This window comes from Zosterops lateralis (genome assembly GCF_965231275.1).
Source record: "Zosterops lateralis genome assembly, chromosome: 10".
Taxonomy (NCBI): domain Eukaryota; kingdom Metazoa; phylum Chordata; class Aves; order Passeriformes; family Zosteropidae; genus Zosterops; species Zosterops lateralis.
Window position 1 is genome coordinate 15,539,944 of NC_139770.1, and position 24,197 is coordinate 15,564,140.

Below are 24,197 nucleotides of genomic sequence, written 5' to 3' on the forward strand. Positions count from 1 at the left end.
TTATGTGCAATATGATAACCTTCTTGGTGGTCTGTTAGCTACAGTCTTCCCTATTTTGACTGTCCACTGTGGACCAGCTTCCTGACTTCAGACTGCTGTGCTTAGAAGGAAGGTATTGCTCAGAAATGGGGCTTGTGAGGGAAGCAAATCAGTTTGTGTAGTCTAGAAAGCATACATTTAATTAATGTTTAAGTACTGGTAATCAGAATGGCATTATATGATCTTCTGAAAGTACTGGACAAGATGATGACACCTGACATCTTTTAGTTTGACTTTATTCCTTACTTTTCATTCTTAACTTTCTTTATGCAGGTGAAACTGGAACATCCATCCAGATGTTTGTGCATGGAAGTGCCAGGGTGGAACAAGCTGTAGTGTATTTTACCATGCATTCTGCCAAGGAAATTGTGCAGGCATTTCCTAGACTATCAAATATGTGTGCAAAAAGCTTGAAAATGCCTCCTCTGCAATCTAAATGACTACTCACATCACATTATGATTTATTAGGCTTGAGAATTGTTTCCGCAATATTACTAGAAATAACTCAACCCTGAATTCTGCAACTAAAAATGCTTTGATGCCATTATGTTTTAACTGGCTTTAGAAAACCAGCAAGGTTGAACTGAACAAAACTACCATTTGGGGTAAAATGCTTTAATATTTTTCTTCAGACCTGAGATGAAAGTGGCTGTAAATATGGTTCCAAAATTATTCTCCCATCTAGAAGTTAAAAATAGAACTTAAAACTCACTCTAGTTCAGTTGCTGTTATGGGAATTGGGGAAGGAATTAATTGAAGTGCTATGACCTGAGTTAAGCAGGGTGTTATATTTAGATGGTCAGACAGGCTTCTTTTAGCCTTAAAACCTAGAGATCTCAGAAAATTGTATGCAAACTTCTGTAGACTGAAAATAAATGCCCATGCTTATATTTTTCTAGTATTTACAAATTAGGTGAGAAAATTAGAAATTGTAGGAAAATATGTGGCATCCCAGAGAGAATAATGATTTTTTCAGTGATTTGCCTAAGGGCTTTTGATACCAAAATAGTAACAAGATTCAAAGTACAAAGAAGGTTGATTTAATATTTCTTTAGGGAGCTGTCCTGAAGAATATGTAACAATCTGCTTCAGACAAGGAAATGTGAACCCAAAGACATTTTCTAAATACCATATTCTTCCAAGCATTCACATATAATTGCATGACTGCCAGTGACAATTGCATTCAATTGTTAAAGAAAAATTCTGGCTGAATCTTTGAACAGATGGGTAAAAATGGGGTATGTATTGAGGCCAGAATAAATTGGCTTGCTTTGAAGAGGTCATCAGATTACAATAATCTTCACTAGCCAAAACAGACCATTAGGCATTTGGAACTATACCCAATACATGTGTTGCTTTTTTAAAAAATCTGATCCTTTAGAATATTCAGCTAACTTGAAGAGGCTGTATTCAAGCCAATGATGTCTATGTAGGACATGAGATTTTCCTGTTTGAAGATAGGGTTTAGAGATCTTAGATAACAAATAGCTGAAGGAATGCAGCACTTTAAAAAGTAAAAATTAAAAATGAAGAACAAAGAATGCAAGTCTTTCACATGATTCTGTGTGGAATTTGTAGTATTAGTCATGCTTGACACTTCCATATGCAAAATTTAAGTAATGCTTAGCAGCCCTTCTGAAAGAGAATTCAGTTGAAGTTCTGTTTCATGAGATTTTGTTTGTTCCTGTTCATTAAAAATATTTTGGTTTATTATTTTTTTCTCTTGACTAAAGGTTGTGCTATCTCAATTCTATAATGCAAGAAGCTGAACTGCATCTTTCAAGCTCCTTAGAGGTTTAGGCTGTAAATGGATTTTGCAATTTGAAGTGGAAAATCTAAGAAAAAAACATTCTATGTCCTACACTGCATCTATATAGTGTTGTTCTGTTTAAAATTAAGGATATTTATTTAAAAAAAACCCCATCCTTTTTTTGCTTAAATTGGCTTAAATTCTCTCTATATTTTCTAAAGAAAAGGAGAATCATAGAATGGTTCTGTGCCTGCAACATTCCATTTTGGTACTAGTCTTAGACCCTTTGGAGTCTGCCTACATGGAGGATAGTGAAGTCAAAGTTTGACAATCTGTGGAAGGATCTTTGGTGTTTTTTTTATACATAAATTCTGCATATAGTATATACACTATACCAAACGTGCATTTTCGTGTCAGTGCACATTTATTCTCCCCAAACAAAACAATTAATTGATGCCACACATGGAAGGTTCTGTGGTCCAGGAGTCTAATCAGTGTGCTGGAACAAATTAGTTCAAGCACAAGTGAAGTACAGGAGCAGGGGCTGTGTATTTCAACATGAACTCTGACTTTATCTCATATGTCATGGGCTGTGTATGTGCCTCATTTTATCTTTCCTGTTGTACTTATTTTATTTTTCAGATAAATCTCTTAGGAATATATGTGATACTGATGTTGTTATGCTCCAGTGTGTTTTAATAGCTACCAACCACATTTTTTTTTCATTCCATGCAACTACAGGCGCTTGTCAGAGATTTATGAATCTTCTTATTCCTTGTCCAGTGTTCCTATTTCCATGTTTAGTTCATCTCTACCTGCTAAATCAGCTTACAGAGAAATCAGATCAGATATTCAATAATACTTGCATTGCAAATACACAAAGAAATGCTGTCAAGTGGTTTAAATATATTCTTACAAACTTCATAAAAAACAGAGCCAAAGGAATTCTCCATTTTTTACCAGAGTGATGAATCTGGGTGCTTTTTAGCTCTGAAAATAACTTTTATGAATTCATTTAAACATATTTCTCCACAAAATTTGATTTTAGTGTTCCTTGTCATTAAAGAAATAAAAGAAATATTTTTTTTTACTTTTCAAAAAGTATCAGGCAAAAGCATTCAGTTTTGATCTCTAAAAAATGTAGATTTGAGCTCTGGAAGTAGATCCATCTCACCATCCTGTCTTCTTTTTTTAAATCAATAGAATGAGGTTTGTCTCCAAACTGTATTTTAACTTGTATTTACATGCCTTGCTTTCAGAGAGGTGTGTATTAAGTATGAGCAGTTTTGTTCCGAGTTGACTGTTTATTTCAAATCAGTTTTGTTTCTCTAGCTGCAGAGCATTAACCTATTTGCATCAGCCTATTTTGTCATATAACAAGAATATTTTCTTTTTTTTTTTTTTTTAAAGGTTTTTTGAATGATTCAGTTACCAAGTGCATTGTGGCTCTACGCTTGACTGTGGTGGTGAAAATGAGTACCTGCATGCCTGTGGGAAGCCATTCAGACAATTTCCCATGTTCAGGGAAAGGGAAATGCATCACCAAGCCAGATGAGGTAAGGTCAATTTACTAAGACATTCCTGTCATGTGGCAATTCCATGATAATTTAAACACAGGGCAAATTGTCCTTGGTTTTTATACCCTGCAGCTGTGTAACAGGCGTGGAAAGCTCACAAGTGTTACTAAATAACAACGATATTTATCTGCTATACCTGAAAATCAAGCACTTGAAGTAAGAAAATAACAGAAACAAGATGCAAAGATTCACACCCTGCCCTGGCAATGAAAACCATTGTTCAAATCAGGGATAAGGGATTTTATACTGCATCTTACAGTCACTGTAGAAGGAAGTTTCTCTAAAAGAGAGCCCCGGCATGGGCACTTGGGTCTCCAATCTCCAGACCAATGTGCTCAGATTTGTTAAGTTCTCAGCCTTGTCATAGGTTTTAGGTCAGCTTAATCTACTGCTTCTCTCTCCACATCTTAATAAGTGCTTATTCAGAATAGACTGACCAGTGCAATGGAATTACCTGACCATAACTATGAGAAGAAAGAGAATGGAGTAATTTGGTAGTGGTTGCAAGGTTTCCTGTACAGCTTTGTCCTTTACATAATACTGCATTGAGGGATTACGATGGCAATTCCACTGCACACTGGGGATTTTGTGTGATCTAGCAACATAAGAAAATAAGAACCAAATCTGTGAAATTTACAGTCTGTATTCTGCTTTTACAAAACCAGGCTGGGCTTTTGTGATTTAGATAATGTATACTCTTCTACCTTCTATATATGTTATTTTTATTTCATGGATTAAAAGTAATTTACAGCACAAATATGCACAGTTAATCTTTGGTTTTATTAATATTCATTTGGGAGATAAAAGCAGTAGTAACTGTTGAGTAAATATTAACAGCTGTGAGCCTGCTGTGAGCACAAAAAATTTGGCATATTGAGTGAATTCACTTTTAGTTCATCTGCTACCATTTTCTGATTTAAATTCTCAATAAGCATGTTTGATAGAAAATGGTGTTTTGAATTGGAACAACAATAATTAAATTGCCACAATAATCCATACATACATGGCAGCACTAACATCTGGAATAATTATCTGTTTTATTTCTCAAAAATAAATTCTGTAAAATGCTTGAGGTAATGTGTGAACATAATTATTGCAAGATGAATTTAGAAATAAATGCTACTTTACTATACCAGCTGGCTAGTATCCAAATAAATTATTCATGCAGATACAGCGTTCTATTTCCTAGTCCAGTTTAGTTTTTATGCTTTACTGTATTTATAATTTTTATTTTATAAATTCAGTATTTTGATTTTGAATTATATAAAGATGTTCAGGTTTACTATGCATAATGGCATATCAAAATATTTTTCCATTTTTTGTCAATTTGAGAGTTAGATCTTTTGATAGATTGCCTCATTTCATGTATTTTCATGCTGTTTGTCCAATTTTATGGCTCTAATTTCTCTTGTTGCATGTCATGTTACAAAATAACAATAAATTGCTTCCTATATCTATGCAGAAGAAAGAATGCTTTTCTATATTAAGGGAAAAGCATATAGGGCTTCTAATAATTATCCACATCTTATTAATCTTTTAAGATGCAGCAAATACAGTAAAATTTTCTTTAAAAAAGACACACAGATTGGCTTCACAGCAAGAAAGAGAAGCAATTATTTAACTCAAAAAAAGATAAACCAGTATCGTTATGTTCCTACCTGTCATCCTGACATTGGAAGCTTTATATGTTAAAACCAGAACCATGAGTGACGAGAGAGCCCCGCCTTGTGCACAGGCTGTTTTTCTCCCTGGAGAGTGAATAGAAAAAATTAGGAGTGTTCATATCTTACCATTATTCTTTCTCTGAACCTAAACCAGGAAATTTTTTTTAAGGCTGTGTTTTTGATTGCACTAGGCTGTAGTTGACCAAAACCCTGTGGCTGAAGCTGTGGCACACAGAAACCATGTCAAAATCCATTTCTGAAGAATATCAATTAATGGCAGTCAGAGATCAAAAATTAGCAGGATTCTCAATATGTCTAAATATAAAAAACATAAAAAATAACATAAATATATTTATATGACCATAAAAGATATTTATCTGTCTTCAAATATAATTTTAACTTCAGAAATGCAATTGCTTCTATTTTTCTGTCACAAACTGCTCCTGAGTTTTCTAGAACTTGAACAAATGAGGAATGCTCCCAGTGATCCTCTCAAATGCCACAAACCTGTGCTGGGCTGGGGTAGCTTGCTAGAACATCAAATACAGTGACCAAAATGAAGTTAATTTATATCCAGCCTCCTACTCCAGGGGGAATCAAAATGCCATGTTGTCTTTTTGTCTGTACTGTGTTTCTGAATCCGTGAGCTTTCCTTGCTCTTTAGCCTATTAGGTGCTTCAGAGAACTTCAGAGAGGAAACTGCTTCATGCCTAGCATAAGATAAAAATAGGTGTATATTTCATTAAGTAGAATGTTTTTGCCATTGTTTAACTCAAATTATGTGAGATGTGCTCTAAAATATCTTGATGATTTCCCTAACGATGGAGCAAGTGGCTGCCAAAATTACATACTTGACATGACAACCATCGTGTCTGTTTCCCACGACACACTTCTTTTTGCAGAACATAAACTTTAATTTTCTTTAAATTTAAAACGCCCCCTTTGTGATTTGCTGTTTGTTTTTATCCATAATTCATTCTGTTTTGCACAATCTAATCTTGCAGGATGAAACTTCTTAGAAATATGCATAAAAGGCCCAATGCTATGGGCAAGCTCAGAGCTCTGCTGGCTGTAGTCATTGCTTCCAGTGCCAAGAAGATTAATGGTTGTCTTTGGGGTTCTATGTACTTCATAGTTTTATTTCAAATCTAGTAGAATGTAAAAGAATGTAGGAACACATCTGTTTATTGGGAAATTTAAATGCAGTTAACAATCTGCAGTGTTATAAGCACTGGGGGTTACTGTTATATATAGAGTGCCTATAACTATAAGCAAATGAATTCTGGTCTAACTTGGGAGTCTTGGCCAGTTTTTACTCATTCCTTGCTGGTCTACGACTTGACTTCTACTGAGCCAGATGCTTTTTATAGAGTGTGGTTACAAAAAGCAAAGTTTTGTTTTCAATTATTGTTGCTTTTGAATGGAACATAAAACTCATCACTTGGAGCTGTGGTGTGAGGTGATCCTGAGCTCAAGTGATGCCTTTTCCTTCCTTTGTATGAGCTTTGTACCTGTTTTGTTGCCGTGCTTGCCACTTGTCCACAAGGGAAACAGGAATGTGTCAGAAGTGTAGCACTGGTCTTGGCATCATCACAATATAAATACCACTCTCACATTCATATACTCAGCTTTACACCAGGATGAGTTAACTGTTAACAGTTAATGGATGAGAAAAGTTTTGATGTTAACCCAAAGGGGAGAGATTTGTCTGGTGTGAATTTCCAATTTCATGTAAGATTTTGAAGTGAACTTGAACCATCCATTGATTGTGAGGGCCACAATTTTGCTTACATAAGAGGTTGTTTCTCTCTCTCACAGACTGCTGTGTTCCATAACTTTGGCTCCCCCATATAAAATATGGATGGGCTGACTGTGTAAATATGAAATTTTATTGCTAGATTTAGAACCCATGAGATTTACAGAAAAATATCTGGACTCTGCCTGCACTGAGGAATAATATATTGAATAGCAGTGGTTTCCATTATCTTCTATGTGGACTGGAAGCTTTGTGATAGATCCATTTGATAATAATCTGTAAAAAGGCAGATTATAAAACCCCTCATGTATGCCTGAAGGTATGCTGTCCTGCATATGGGCTTATTTTCCTCAGTACAGTATGTTCCAAAGTATGTAATTATCATGCAATATTTTGCTCAAATATTATAGTAACTCACTGTGAGTTGTACTAAGTACTGAAAGTATTTCTCAGTAAGAGAGAGTAGACATTAGTTTTGTTCTGGTCATCTTAACAACTTCTTTGCTATAGTAAAAAAAAAAGAATTTATTACTCTTTTTATTAGACAGCAAAAAAGTACCATATTCCAGCTATATTTATAATAAGGTACAGGTTGGATAATAGCAAAGTATTTTAAAAATTATTTTATTGCCATCCAAAATTATACAATAGATTTGCACTTAAGTAAAATACACAGATAATTTCCTGAGTGATAGTAGATAATTTTGGAGTTCTTAGTAACATTAATTTTAGCATAGTGGCAGTGTTGAGCTGCTTCTTGACTCATTTGTCCTCAAATTTACTAGTACATGTTATCTATTCAGGAAAAAAAAAAAGTAATATCAAATGGGGTAAGCGATGATAACCTAATCTTCTTTATAGAATATCTTGTCAGCATCTCAGAACTGTTACCTGTCATTAGATATTTCAGACTGAAGGGTTACAGTGCTTTTCTTTTTCAGCTTTCAAACCCATTTTGTTAACTACTCTTTATGGTAAATTGATCCATATATCAAACTCTTGGAGAGCTATATTATCTGAGTCTTTTTGAACTTCTTATTTCACCACCATTGTTGAAGCAATGACTGATTGTTGCATTGTTTAAATGTATTAATATCTACATTGTAATGCTGAGCTTTTAGTGCAGGCAGAGCCATGCTGGTTTTGTCTCTGTAGACAGCTCTATCTTTAAAGGTAGTTATTGTGCTATGTGAGTATAATAATTTTGACTCTATTTTGCTTGCCCGTCTTTCCTTTCCATTGAACTACAGCCTTGTTTGGAAACCTGTCATTGGTGATGTGTGAGATATTCAGAGCTGTTGTGTGAAGAGGCTGGGGTAAATTCCAGAGCATGTGTAGACTGTACCCTTAAGAAGGACTTCTGGCACATAATAGCATACTCATGGTTTTGAGTTTTGAATATATATCATATTCATTTTGGTATAACTCTACCAGAGTGATATTTGTAAGGAAGACTGAAATCTGGAGTTTACTGAGTGAAGTATTTTATTTATGTGAAGATGATTATTTTCTACTTAAGTCACATCTGTTTATTCATATGAAGCAAACCAAGCAAAAATAGAAGCCCCCATCTCTTTGTTTGTGGTTCCATGCGTGTTCTGCACTTTGCATTCCAATGTTTGTGCATGGGACAGCTGCGTTCCAGCACTAAAGATCCAGCTTTGAAATAGATGAGAGTGAGTGATGTTGCCATCTAGTGTTTAATGAACAAAGATTCAGATGTCGTCTAAATGCATACGACAGAGGAGAGAGTTTCCTTGCTTCTTTTCTTGGAGACTTCCTTGACAGACTTAGTCACCTAAAGAGTTTTAAAATCTAATTTTGATTATTTTATAACTAACAAAAATGTGCCATATCATGCCTCATGTAGGTCCTTTAAACCTTTAAGAGGTGTAGTGGTTTTGATTTTTATTAAGGTAATGAAAAGGTAATGAATGCACTCAGAAGAAGACTCAATTTTAACAGAATTGAAAAGGAGTGTTACTGCTGAAGTACCACTCTGGGAGCCTGTCATGTAAAGAGTGCATATCTGTAGTAGGATTTTGTGGCAGTAAATCTACACTTTATTGATTCTGACAGTTATTTCAGCCTATAAATCTGATTTCTGGAATGGAAGAAAAAATATATAATGATTTAGATATTATGGATCTGATCCCAGACTCCTTGTCTAGATGAAATGACCCAGCATCATTAAAATTTTGAGCTGAAGAATTGGTGCAGGTTTAGTATTTCAAGGAGTAACTTTGCTCCGTTGATGTATTTATGGCAACTACTCTTGTTATGAACAGGAAAACCAAACCACCCTTGTTCAGAAGTGCATTAAATGAAAACATCAGCTTTGAAAATTTATTGTGAAGTACATATCCTCTTTGTTTTAGGCAACATTTTTTTGTGAGTGTGAAGATGCATATAAGGGTTCCTTCTGTGAAGAATTTGATGCCTGTCAGAGCCAACCTTGCCAGAACAACGCAACCTGCACTGATGTAGCACAGAAACACGACAGGAACAATTTCACCTGCAGCTGCCTGCCTGGTAGGTTTGGAATTCTTGAATAATGCAGCTTTGCTTGACATTCGGTGCATATCTTCTTTGCAGAGCAGTGGACTGTGCAACTTCTGATACCAGAAGAGACAGAAAATGCAACAACAACAACAACATAAAGGCAGTGGAAGGTTCTTCACTGGTGAAAAATGCCATTGAAAGCACACATCTGAACCTAATCCCCATAAGGGAATTAATCATAACTAGTGGAACTTTATCTACTAAAAACACAGGAGCAAAATTTAGTTTACATGAGCTTTTTCTGTATCAGTTTTTTTTTTTTTCAGAAGTGTTCTGTGACCACCACACATAAGCTTAAGATTTTTTTTTTAATGATTCTTCTTAATTAATTTTTTTAATATCAAATGTCTGTTGTCATTCAAATGGTTCAATCATTGTTAACTTCAGTGGTTTGTGTTTCTGTCCATAATTATTTTATCCACCAAAATTTGTGTCCACACACTGAAAAACAGTCTGCAAAGCAAACCTTTTTCATTTAACTTTGAATTTCTAAAAAATATTAATTTCATATGAAAAATACTAAAGAAAATTGTAGGTAACTGTTTAATTATCTTATATATCTCTGTATGCAAGTTTCAGAAACATTTATATGTGAACATTATCATGTTTCCCAAATTCTGATAGAAGGAAATGTTATGAAGTTAAATATCAGTACAACATGCAGAGGTGTTATGATTCTTAGTGTGTATCTCACCAAAAAACTGCTTTTTTCCACCCTTCTCTGGTGATTGTTTAGTACCTCTGCATGTCTACTCTGCAACATATTTGCTATTCTTGAATCATATTCTCTTTCAGATGGACAAAACATGCAATAGAAGTGATAATAAGATAGGACATATTTATTTTTGTAAATGTGTCGTAAGATATTATCTCTAATGAGTTTCCCTGCAAGCTGCAATGATGATTGCAGGAAGTCCAATTCTTGTAGCAAGATTCAGAGCAGCACAATCAGTTTGGCCTTTGTGCCACATTCTTTTGGATGCATGTTGAATTCCAGGGTAATTTTGAACCTTCACAAACTTGATAACAGTTAAAAGACAGAAGAATGTTTAAATGACTTAAGCACATTCAACACTGTGTTACAATATAAAAATAATCAGCTGATTGTGCAAACTAAAAAAGCTGTGAAGCCTCTAGATTAAAGAAGTCAATGGATGCAGTCTTCTATAATTCTTCATTGTTGCTTTTGTAAAATTTATGTGAATTTGAGACCAGTTGGAATTGCAAAAGATCACTAGTTTTCCAGAGTGAAACAGAGATCCCTCCCTCCAAGTGCTTCAACCCAGTCAGGAGGACCTGCCATATGAGACCACATTTCTGGCTTTCAACCTCAATTTTTTCCTCCAGTTTGGGTGATTTAATAGAATAATTTTACAACATACAGCAGTTTCTTTTTCCAAGTTTTGCATTGCAGAGAATAGTTTTATAATTTAGCTCCCTATGGCATATAAAAGTGCAAGGTACACAGAAAATCTTATAGATGTTTTTCTGTAGTAGTGCTGTAGCAACTCTAATAATCTCTGTTGACAGCTATTTTATGGTGACATCATAAATTTAAACAAATATGGGTCTTACTGTATGCCAAAAACACACCAATTTTGATTTTGATGGCATTAAATTAATTATTTAATAAAATCATGGGTGTTCCCTCCCTATTGTTTGATGGGGGGGGGGTTTCCCCTTATTTTTCCTTTTTCTCCCCTGAATCAGCTAAATCCTATCCATGTATGTCCTCTGTCTCACCTTGGTGTCTTTCTCTCCTAAACCTGTTCATAGCAGTGTTCATCTGGTCATAGTTTACTAGTCTTTAACACCAGCCATTTGGTTAAATATGTTCATTATGGAAGATACTCATAATTTTTTGTAGGGTTCCTTTTTTAAAACATATAAGACGTATCTGAGTGTATCATGTAGTTTTTTCTTCAGTCATGGATTATAATTTCTTGGAGGTAATTAAAAGTCAGAAAAGGGGAATGTGTGGTATTTGTTATGAAATTTAGGTACGGAGTGTAGAATGATTTAGATTGTATTTTAAGTTTGTTCATTTTTTTTTTTGGGATGTGTTACAGACACCAGACATATGGAACAAAGCAAACTTATGGTCAAATAGTACAGTACACACAATCTGTAGCTTGTGAACTTATAGAAGCTTATTTGGAAGAGTTTGCAACTGTGCTGAGCAGTTCTTCACAGCTCCCACTTAAACACTCTTTTTGAAGCCCAGAAGTAGCAGCAAATGACAGTCATTCAGCATATGCACAAATAATTCATAGTGTCAAGTTCTGTTTAAAGCCTTGCTGAAGATTATTGACTTGAGATTCAAGTTGCATTTGAAAACCATTCCAAAAAGACTTTATTTTTTTGGTTTAATGAGTACTAGTGAGGCCCCCAATATCTACTGCCAATTCACTAGTGATGTCAGAATATTGCTGTTGGTAAAATACAACAGATGTAGTCTCTAAAATTCTGCTATGTTTTATGCTTCTCCTGTGAAGTATACATTTTAATTAGAAATCTCATTTTGTAAAAATTTGAAGACCATCCTGTACTCTATTGCTAATATTGGTTAATTTGAATCAAGAAAAGTAATTATACTAGTTGGATGGCCAAGTGATTTTTTTAGTGGTAAACTCTTGTTTTTGCTCCATCTTCTGAATATTGTGAGCTGTTTTGTAGGTTACACTGGAGAGCTGTGCCAGTCAGAGATTGATCATTGCATCCAGCAGCCATGCCAGAACGGAGGGACCTGCTCATCCCACCTCAGTGGATTCAGCTGTCAGTGCCCAGAAGGTAACCAGCAAATGCCTCTCCAGTACCTTGTACAAAGTGCTGTTTTTAGGGATGTACTTTGAATTTTCAATTATACTGACATGTAGATATGTATCTTTAAATGTTTTTAAAATTCTGCCTTAGTTTGTAATTGTAAACAGAAAAGAAAACCAGATGAGAAATCTTGGTATAATTAGCAACAGGATATGAAGTGTTGTAGGAGTTGAGTGTTTCAGTGTATATGTGGTGCAGAAATGTTCTTTCATTCTACAATAGAAATCAGGCTTCAGCACTGATGAGAAAGGTGAATTTGAGGAGACTCAGGGTGTGGTCTGATTTTTATGTTGTCCACTAAATGTGTGAGAAAATGATGCCTCTCTTGTAGTGTGTGCACACATTTCTGCACATGGGCCAGTTGGCTAAAATGTGTATAAAACTAAAGAAATTACTTCAATCCCCTCAAGTTTTAATTAATTCTCCTTTCCATTTGGACATATTCCTTTCTTGACATGAAAGGTTCTTACTGATTCTCACTGGTAAACCTTGTAAAAGTGAAACAAGGACACCCCAATGCCACAGTGTGCTTTCATAACACTGCGCTGACTGCAATGACGGATTCCTAAATTGCACATGAAAAAATTATCATGAGTGGAAGCTTTCAATTATGAAACCTCCTATTAGTTATTTATAATTAAGATTAGAACTTTGAACTAATTATACTTCTGTCCTCCCTTGATCTGTGGATGTTGGTTTTGTTCTGCCAGCACCTAATGCTTGCTCTAAGGGTGCAAGTCTTTGATAACTGCTCTGGTAATATCTATTTGCTTAATAATGAAGATTATTTGTAGTTTCTTCAGGCTTATTCCTTGCTTTTCAAGAGTACTATGCTTTAACACTTAACTGCTGTGTTGAAACACAGACTGATATATTGACAGATATGTCTGCAGATCCTGCATGTGGAGAAGTTCTGGAAATTGTTTCTCTTATAAATAGTAATGAACTTCAGGAGAAAAATATTAGATGTTAGACTTGGTCAATAATTTACTTGCGATTTTCTTAAGAAATCTGTTCAAGAATGGATGCAGTGCAGGAAATGATCATTCCAATAATGTTGGGATGAACAGCTACTGGGATTTTGGGGGGTTTTGTGTCTGCCATACGTATTTCTGTGTGTGGCTCATTCTTGCTCGCTCCTGATGGCCTGTTAATGAACATGCTGATCACACTTCAGCTTCTCTCCTTCTGCCCAGGGCACAGGGTCACTGGTGGGCTGAGGGCTGTGCTGGGCTGTGCCAGGCACTGTGGTGCCAGCAGCAGCTCTCAGTGCCCTGATAAGGCCCCCCTGCCTTGAGCACTGGGGTCACTGAGGGCACTGGGGTCACTGAGGGCACTGGGGTCACTGAGGGCACTGAGGGCACTGAGGGGGCTGTGGCTGCTCTGGGCTCAGGGATGCTGTGCCAGTGGCAATCAGCTGTGAGAGGAGCAGGGCCAGCTGCCAGCAGTGGTGCTGCTCCTGCAAATGCACAGGCTGCCTGTGCCAGGGCCCCACACTGTGCCCCAGTGGGGACTGCAGCAGAGAGAAACCTCCCCTCCACCTCCCTCCAGAGCTCTCTTCCCGAGGAGATGGACAGAGAGGTTCCTGCTGTGCCACTGCTTGGGGTGTGGAATTCACTCCAGCAGCAGCTTCTTTTGCTGCAGGATAACCAAGTCACTGGCACCTCTTCTCTGTTTGCTTCTGTTTGAATCTCTCTGTGTTGAGATACTTGAGTCCTCAGTCTTGTTGCCTGCTTTGTTCTGAATATTTATCTGAATATTTACCATCTGCTCCTTTTTTTTCCATTGATCCATATCTGTGTTTGGAAAGTTTTCAATTTTTTCTGTTTTGTGTTCAAAGTTTAATTTTGGCATGGTTACTGTATTATCTTAGTGTTTAGGCTGTATACATTGCTCTGTTTCCTTTTGGGCACACTGGTATCTTCTTCTTAGTATTCTTGTCTTTTTGTTTGTTGGCACTTCTGTTTTTGTTACGTGTTACAAGCTTATGCCTCTTTTCTGCTTGGAGTCCTGAGGTTTTTTATCGTTTCTGGACTTGCCTTACAGACACAATGTGATATTTGACCCTTCCTGAGGCAAGAAAAACCAAACCAGTTTCTTAGAGACTTCAAGAAGAACCTTTCTGCTCCTAGGCTTTGTTGATAGGCAAACATGCTGTTTGGGTCATCTTTCTGAAAATTTCTGTGCAGAGCTACCAGTTCTAGTCTCCAGTATTGTTTCCATATTTCTGAGAACAGCTCTGTTGTAGAACAAAGATGGAATTGGGAGGAAAGCTCTTACTCTTGTTATTCATTTATATGTCTGACATGTTCACATCCTATAAATGTTTTCAAAAGCACTGGGGCAACAAAAGAAAAAAGACTTTTTTGAAATACACTTACAACTCCTGTTAAAATCAGTGTTGTACGCTGACCTGCATTATTTCCAATGTAGAGAAAGCCTTTGGAGGGGATTAAATGTTTCAGAAATCGCTTTCTGGAGTGGCCAAGATTATTTCTCTTAGAAAGATAGTTTTATATTAGTTCCTTGGACATAAGAAATTCATTCTTAAGTTTGTAGGAACAAATGGCATCTTGTATGCATGGTTGCTCTTCTTGTGTCAGCCTGGGGTAACTCAAGAGCAATCCCAAAGCTTCTCCCTGGCTCCCTGATAGTTGCTGGTGGTTCAAAGAGTGTTTCCCATAAGTTTCACAGCTGGCGTGTGCCTGTGATGAGGGTGAGTGTTGGCACAGAAGTGGCACAGCCTGTCTGCAGGGCTCATCTATTGCTCTGGAGGAGCCTCAGGGGCATGCTGATTAATAAGGTGTTGCTTCTTCATTTTCTTCTGGAAGGTCTAATGTCAATGAGCTGAAGAATTCAGGTATCTTGTGGAAGAAAATAAAGAGTTGATTTAACAAAATGTATTGTCTAAGTTTACTAATGCCTGTCCCTTGATCATTGTATCTTTTGTCTTTTGAGGTGTTATCCTTTCACAGACATACAGTTTGGGAACTTTTGTTTGGGTTTTAATCTCTGAAGAGATTCAGTAATTTCTGTAAATACAACAAAGAGTAGTTAATTGAAAATTGCAGATGCAGTAACTTGCAAATTTGTCTACCAACCCCAAATTTTCTAATTTAAGTGAGGTCTCTTGCTCTGCTGTTACTCTGGTGTGCTTACTAGTAATTGTTTGTTGAGAAAAGGCTTTTCTTTCTGTAGTGCTAATTCAGCACAGTGGGGAAAGGTAACCAAGGAGCTTATATTTGTGTAGGAACTACAGTCTGCAGATATAATGTGCCTTGGAAAAGGAAAAGAAAATGTGGCAAGTATCACACAAGGAAAAGTAAAAGATGGCAGGTAAAGGAATGAGATGGAAACAATGAAGAATGATCCTGAGAATGTGCATTTCTTTACAAACCAGATCTGTGGTTCATGACAAAAAGCACATGATAACTGACAGAAGGCCAGATCTGAGGCACTGAAAAAGCAGCCTATATCAGATTTGAGCACTTCATGATGATTCTTTTGACAATTTTACTGTCTTAAGAGCCCTTTAGTAAAGAAAATTTCATTATGCTTACAGATTCTATTTTCTGTGAGATGCACTGTAGGTTTTCTATCCAAATATATCAGAAAACAAACTCTTATCTGAAGTTGTTGAATCACCTGTACTAAAGAGAAAATTGGATTTTATACTTGAATTTGTAGTGAAGAAGTTTGAGGAATACTAAAGACCAAAGAATTTGTTTAAAATTTTGACACTGTTACTGTCAAAATAATGTTTGGATCTTGTACTTGCTTACAACTGGGTAGGGATCTTTGATTGTTTCATTAACTTTATGTCAATAAACATACATTTAGTAAATGTTACCTTCAAATGATCATGCAAAGGAACTTCTAGACATTCTAAAACCCTACACATAGTAAACATGCCAACCTGAAAATGAATAATTGAAATTTATATTCAGAATCATTCCATCCTTATCACTCTTAAATATCTCCTCTCATTTTCTTTACTTTTTGTAATGTATAACAGACTATTGTATTAACAGTAGCATTAATAGATTTTATTTTAACTGATTGGGGTACTGCTCATTGTCTTAGTTTGAAAAGACAGGAGTCTGTAAAGGAAGGCAAAAGCCTCCTGTGAAGTGGGAAAGGTAAACCCCCTCCCTCCCTCCGAATTACCACAATTTCAAAATAAAAAAAACAGCTCTCAGGCAAAGGTATGGGAATGGGAATAATAGTTATTTACTAGAAAAAACTAAAATAGAAAAAAAAAGAACAACAAATGTAATTAGTACAAACAAAACTACTGATACAGTCAGAAAACCTGACACCCTGAGGAGTCAGGGTGTTGGTAAAAGTCCAGTTGGATGGTGGCTGTGCCTCCTGCAGTGGCAGATGAAATGCTGCTGAAGCAGAGATCCTGTAGAAGGGTATAGCTCTCTGTGAAGGTCTGGTGATAGAGTAGATGGGCCTGGTCCTCCTCTGGGAATCCAGCAGGGAAGAAGCTGCTTCTCTGGGAATCCAGCGAAGATGGCTGCTCCTCTGGGAATCCAGTGAAGAAAAACTGGGCCGATGGCTTAGACCAAGCTTATTTTATGCAGGTAGGAATGCTTGGTTCCTCCTTCTGGGTGGAGCATCTCACAATGGGATGATGTACCTTATCAGTCATGCAGTGAGTCACTTAATGGCCCATTAGCAGGAGACATCTCCCCAGAGGGAGACATTGTTCTTGGAAGAGATAAGATAACTGCCCCCCACCTCCAACAGATGGCAAATAGAATACATTCTTATCTCACAAATCCAGGACACTCATCAATTTACTGATTTGGTCACTCCATTTTCTTTAAGCTTCTGAGAAGTTTTGCGTATTTCCAAAATACCCTGAACTGGAACTAAATACACAAATAGTAATTGGAAGCATAAAAAATCCTGGTTGGAATAAATAAATGTCATTAAATTAAATTAATGAACAGATATTATTAAATAAGTCAAGATAAGTTTTTGAGATGTTGAAGCTAGTTATCCTTTTTTATGTAGTGATCAAATTCATAGAAATCTTTGTGAAAAGTTAAAGCAAAGAAAACCAACTGTATGGAAATTGCCTGATTATGTGGTGAGGAAATATGTTCCTTCTGGACACAAATTTTATAAAATTAGATAGCATGAAAGACTTGGTACTTGTTTATATATTTGTTCTATTTTTTTTTTTTTTTGGAGACCCTTTGTTAATTTTGCTCATACAATAATATTAAAATAATTTAGTAGTGGACTATGGTTTAGAACAAAGCCAGGCAGTAATGAACAAAGTGCATATCAGTTATAATAAAGAGATAAACTTCTGTTGCAAGATGTTTCTGAAGTTTTATTCCATGCAAGTTTAATGTCCTGATGATAAGTACAGATTAACATTCTTCAGAAAGGATGTGGAAAACATCAATCTTTGATAAAAATAGCTTGCATTCAGCTGGCCAACCCCATAAAACTGGCCTGGGTTCTTGAGCTGTTCCTACATGCCCTGTGCGGAGGTCACCAGCTTGCACAGATAATTTGGGTTAATATATTTTTGAAAAATAGTCATCAGCAATAATGGATGTCAGCCATCTTCTAGAATAAAAGAAGACAGAGAGAAAACAATGCTACGATAAAAAATTTATCATATATAGATTACTTCAAATTCACATTTTAGCATTGATTTTATTTTACTTTTGACAGTTTGATTTTAGTATCTTGAGGTAACTACTGTTGGCAAAACTGCACAAAAGTGTCCTGAAATATCTGCAAGTATTTCTGAAAATACTGGAAAACAATAAATTTATGAATGCTCTTATTATGGTTTCTGTGGTTTACAAAATAGAGTTTGACAGCTATAGAAGATGGTAAGTTGTGATTCATATGTGTTGATTTGCAATAGCAGCTAGAAAATGCACATTGTCACCATGAATCTTAATTGACTGGGAGAACAGAAGTTATTTACCGAGACTTAGAATAGTTTAAGTTTCAAGGTTTTCATTATTTTCTCTCATTCATTGTTCATGTAAAAGCCTTTTTCTCTAGTACATCTTGCAGATGTCATTCTAACTTCTTTAGGTTTACATAAAATAAATGATCTTGATCAATCTTGATTGTAGGAAACTGGCTCACACAGCTGTTGCATATGGAAGATTTCCCAAGGTTACTGGTGATCAGAATGCAGAATTCTTTATATTACCATAAGAGAGTTTAATTTACCTGAAGAACATTTTGTTGTTAATTAAAATTTTTTATGGCTGTTTAGTTTCTGGTACTTTCCACTAATCTAATGTTTTTACCTGGCACCTTCCCAAATTGCTCTTATTTTTAATAGACTTCTCCTTAATGCTTGAATGGGTTTAGCCTCTGTTCCTCTTTATCCAGAAAGACTTAGCTAGAGTGAATTTCAGTCAAAATCTTACAGCATTTTAATGACTTCTTGATCCTTCTGATTAGTAACTTTTTTCTCTTTACAGAATTCTGATGAAATAGCATTTATTTCTGTTTCCTCATAAGACAAATTTCTATAGGGAAAATAATAAATTGCTTGTATTTCTTTTAGTACTTATCCCTGCAGTTCCAAGTTAAAGGTTTTCTAATCCTGAGCCCTAGCAATTCACAGACTTAATTTTTCACATATTTGTAATTCTTGGAATTGGGTCTGATGTTGTGTTCAGACATGTTAGTTGCTCACAAGCTGTATAAAAGGCAGTTCTACGCTGTCTTCAGAAAATATTTGACTTCCTTGACTTGCACACAGCTCTTTTTCTTCCAGTGGCCAAGTAATTAAAATCCTACTGTGATGAAAAATTTGGCTTTTATTTGGAGCTTTTCTGTCTCTGAAAACATATTTCTGATCTAGTTTGTATCATTGCCCTGGAGGTCTGTAGCAATTTATAAAGCATATCACCTAACTTAAGAGGGTTATTCTTCTTGACAACTAACCAAATGACCCAATCCATGCATACAGGCGTGCTATGGGTTTTGCCAGTATAAATATTTTCTGTTATTGCCTTTCCCCTTTGCCTTCTTTGTTATTCCTTTTGTTATTCCCTGAAATTTTGTATTCAGATCTTTCAAATTACCACTAGACTTTGGATTTCAGTCATGTCCCTTTTACACCAGCAATTAACTACATGCAGGGTTGGGTCCATACTAGCTGGTTGAAAAGCAGTTCAGGGGATATTTTCCTGGAGATAAACAATAATGATTTTTTTTTTTCAGCTGGAATTTGATTCTGTTTTCAGTCAATGCACCTCTGAAATCGATTTTTATAGTTATTCCTTGCATTATTTGTTTTCAACAATTGGACTGGTAGGGATTTAAAGGTACATTCAGAAATGCCAGAATAATAGATTTCCATATTTTCTGCTTTGACTATTCTCAGATATTTGACTCATGCTTGAGATTTGAACTTCCAGAATCACCTAAACGCATTTCACAGTGCAGTCAAAGATAGCACAAGGGCAACACGTTTTGGTGTATTTTAAACCTGAATATGTTCTTGAAGTACTTTGTCACTTGAAACATTAGCCATCTGCCAGTAACCTTTTCTTTGGAGGGAAGATTACTGCAAAGGTTGTAGTGAAGTGGCTTTAGTGGCATTGTGTGACCTCAGATCTCCTTGATCCTTTTTAATCTGGTTTCAGAGTTACTTGAGAGATTTCACTGGACTCACTGGCTGATCTCCTCCTGGTAATAGTTAAAAGTCTTTGCAGATTCTTTTAAATCTGACCAAGATTTTATTACAACAGTACAGACTTTCTTAATTTGTCAGTGAACCATTGCTGGAATTACATCCTTGCTCTTGGGGTTTCTGTTCTTTGGAGTTTCTGATGGTTAGTTATCATCTACAGGAGGGCCCTCTAGTATAGGATTCCACAGGATTTGTTTTGAGGCTCTCTCTGTTCAGCATTGGTGAGCAGGTGGTCCTGACAAAGCCCATGAAGCATTGGAGCCATAGGATAGCAAAATGGGGAGGACAGAAGGCTCTTGCATGTTCTTCATCTGTGCCCTGCCAGACTTGATTTTTCTCTCCTGGTTTGTTGCAGAGTTTGTATGACAAAATTTAGAAGTCAAATCTGTAGGTTATTTCTTTTCTTTCCATCTTTCTAGTTTTTTTTTTTTCTTTTTTGTAATTTACATTATTTTTTCCATGCTTTTCATTCCATAATTCTACTGTAAGACTTATGGACATCTAAGGGAGATGTGGCATTAAAAGTCATTTGTCCAGCACCTAATATTTTGAAGATGCCCCTAAAATCCTCCTACCAATTGTGACCAAAAAAATCCTACTTTTTCTGAACTCACAGAGCTGTGAGTCTCCAATTGTGGTCTCCCTATCTTTTCTTAGTTCCATTGATGTAAGTTTTGTTAATTCTTTGAGTAGATCTCTGTAGTATGCTCTTTGTGGGTTACTCACATTTGTTTATTATTCTACTGTAATATTAAGAGCTTTTTTACAATGTAAGATATTCCAGGGAATTTTAAGCCTGAAAAATGATGGTCTGTACAAATGGACCAAATACTTATTAAAAAAAATATAATGGAGAGGAAAGGACAGTTGGCTCTTTTATTTGGAAGGGTTTTCTAGAATGTGAATATTCTTTTCTGACTTGCTTTAGGATACAGTAACCATACGTTGTGTTAATGTATGTGTATGTATAGGTACAAGCTGTAGTTACTGCAATTTGTTAAAACATTTTCCTTCCCTACCTTTGATGTAAAGTTCCCTTGCAAAAATATCCTTTTCCTTATGTCTATTTTTGCCTTAGTGTTGCTTCAATAAATCATTGTCTCTCCTGCTAATGAGGATCTGTTCTTGTAAAAGATATTCTTTAAATTATTGAAACTCAATAAACCCATGTTCTGTTTAAGAGGTTGTTACATTTAACATACACATTAACAGTTAGGAAAAATAGGTCAGTTTGGGCTTTTTTTTTTTCCTAGGCTAGCCAGCTCCTGATCTTTAGAAAATCTCTTCTGCTTTTCAAGCCAGATTCACTCAGAAAGCAGATAAGCACTGTCATTTTCAGCAAATATTTTTGCAATTCACTTCCTTAATCATTTATAGTATGATTTTAGCTGAAGCATCTCTTTTCATAGAATGTTAATGGGCAAAATTAGAGTTTATTACATAAGAAGTCTGTATTTTTATAATATTCCCAGAATTAAAAAAGAAAGGAGTAGAGATCTCTCAATGGCTGACTTTTAACATGCTTTAGTTATTAAAATTGTATGCATATCAGAATGCTTACTTATCAAGCCCATTTCTTTCTTTCAGGGTTTTTAGGAACCACTTGCGAGGACAAAATAGACCCTTGTGCGTCATCTCCCTGCCAGAACAACGGGACCTGTTATGCAGACAGACTTGCCTTCTCCTGCAGCTGTAGTCCTGGATTTACAGGACCTACATGTGCTCAGCTGATTGACTTCTGTGCTCTGAACCCGTGTGCACACGGCATTTGTCGCAGTGTTGGAACCAGCTACAGATGCCTCTGTGTCCCTGGTTTGTACCAACAGTTACATGCTCTCTAAATCTTCTAATATTTTTATATGTAGGCTCCATATATAGCTTAAAATTACTTCCTTTTCTTCTTTTCAGTCTATAAAACAGATTGAGCAGATGTTCTATCTGTTTAGAGTAATGATAGGAATCTACACACTGCACTTGGAAAACCAAAAATTGCAGAGTGAGCACTGAAATACCCACTGAGATCCATATGGTTTGAGTGAACTCTACAGCTGTATTACAAAACTGTACTCCACAGGATAAATCTTTTTAAGGCGAGGCATCAGCACTGTTGGAATTACAAAATTTGGTAGAGAGAATGGAAAATATGACACTGATCATTAGGGAAAGAGAAAAACAGACAAGGTGGCTGAACAAAGGTAGAGAAGGAAAAATATTGGTTACTCCAAAGGGTTTATTTCTGCCATCCGTGTTTACACAAATTGTCTCTCTAGAGAAGATCCAGCAGGGCTGCTCAGGTGAGTTGAGTGAGGAGACTCAGCTGGGAACTGTTTGACAGCACAGCCTGACAGTCCTGGGGTCTGCATAGCAACTGGTTTAGCTCCAGATTTTTTTCATCCTTGTACCAATATAACAAAATATTGGGATGCTTATAGCTCCCTTTATCCATTTGAGCAATGATAATTAGTAGGTGAAGTAGCTAAAATGTTACCTTAAATTTAAATGTCTGATAATCAGTGCTACACATCCACCACTGCTTAAGCTCTAACAGAGTGAGCACCAATCTTTGTTTTCACTTGAATAATTTTGGCACCTTTTTTTTTCAGCCTGTACCTATAAAGCTATAAATTTGAAAACTGAAGAAATTAAGGATAAAACAAATTTCCAGTATACAAGGGATAAACTAAGGAGCAATATTTGATAGTTAGTAGCTCTGCAGTGACATTCATGTTGTTCTACATTCCTTTCAGAGGAATACCTTCTTTCTGCTGCTTTTCCTTGTTTTGTGAGAAACCAGTCCCAATTCTTTATCTCTTCCATCTCAGTTTTGCAGGATGTGCATCTATCCTACCAATCTATTTGTGGATATCTGTGAATATGGGGATTTTGTAATGAAATCTACTAATTCAGCATTTTTAGGTGGTGTCAGAATTTATCTGCTGTTTAGAGATGTGAAAGGGACCATCTGAAATTTTTTGGGAGGTACTCACAAACTACCAGAAGCTCTGGAAATTTGTTTTTGGAGTTGACAGATTTATAGTTAAGTTACATACACTTTTATAAAGGCGAAAAATATGAAAGTGAAATGTCGACAATACCATAGTAATGTTACCTTGTAATGCATTTTTTGACAGCACTTTTCATTAAGAATAGGAAAAACTAGACATTTCTCTTTCCAAGAAATCCAGGGAAGTTTTAATCTTCTTCAGCATGTTCTTTGCCTGTAGTTCAAACAAAGAAAACTCATCAAATATTCTTGGTCAAATCAAAGCTTTTTTCAGAACTTTGTCATCTAAACCTAATTAGAATTCCATAGCTTGGTTTTTTTCAAAATTATTCTGTCTCTCTCAGGAGTTAAAAGTAGTCTTAGACTCTCATGTTATGGAAACTTATTTTTATTTGACCAATATTTATGCTTTTAGAAGTTAGTTATGAGAAGCCTTAGAGGTTGCATCCAGGACCTTATGTGGTCCTTATTTAGTTGAACTCTTTTGTCTTGCTCCAGGTATGACATTAAAAAAACCCTATTTATTTTTTCCAAACATTTTGTAGGCTGCTGTAAACTTCCCTTTAAAAAAAAAACCCATTACTCGCTTCACAAAGAGGTGGAGCTAGAGGCCAAATTAAGTGAGCTCATCTTTAATCTGTCAATAATTTAAAAACTTGGATAACTTATTTCAGGTTATTTAAGAACTGCACCTAAGTGGCAGCACAATAGGGACAGACAGAATGTTTTCTTCTTTCATACTTTTATGCTTTTTCGTTGTTATGAACATACCATTATGGGCTTTTGTTAAGTCATTGCAGCAGAATTTGAATCAATTATCTTCAAGTATTTTCCCCATGAGTTAAAAGGATAATAGATAGATGCAGTCAACTTCTGTTTAGATCAGCATGTAGGAGGCACCATGACATACACTTTGCCCTTGGTTTGGGTAATTATGGAGTGTAAAGCAGATAAGAACAATTAAATTTGAGGATTGCTGGGCTGCAATTACTAAAAAACCCCAAACTAAAGTAATGACTAGAAATCACAGTCTAATACATTTTTGTCATGTCTACCAAAAAGCAGTTTGCTAGAGTGGGTGAGTAATGTAGTTATCTCTCTGGGGCATTAAGAAGCTGGATTGTATTTACAGTTTTGCCTGAAGAGACCTTGACAGTATCTGTTACATTACTTGTAAAGTGAGTGACTAAAATTTGTGTGCAATTTAGTAGCATTATCAAGGGTTAATAATAAAGATACTACCAGGTAAGAAACGTGACCTTGAGGCTTTCTGACCTGCAGGCTCTCAGCATCAGTGTGCCAGCTCCTAGACCACTGGCTTCTTTGTAC

At 35.9% G+C, this 24,197-nt stretch overlaps 1 protein-coding gene across 1 annotated transcript in view; it reads left to right on the forward strand.

Moving 5' to 3' along the window:
- The window catches only part of DNER (delta/notch like EGF repeat containing), a gene marked incomplete at its 5' end in the record, with an annotated part of 116,095 nt that overhangs the window by 72,555 nt on the left and 19,343 nt on the right, over positions 1-24,197 (forward strand). The window contains 4 exons of the mRNA XM_083868801.1: positions 3,200-3,345; positions 9,165-9,318; positions 12,025-12,138; positions 21,452-21,676. Of these exons, the coding sequence (XP_083724927.1) occupies positions 3,200-3,345; positions 9,165-9,318; positions 12,025-12,138; positions 21,452-21,676 (639 nt within the window). The remainder of the gene's footprint in view (positions 1-3,199; positions 3,346-9,164; positions 9,319-12,024; positions 12,139-21,451; positions 21,677-24,197) is intronic.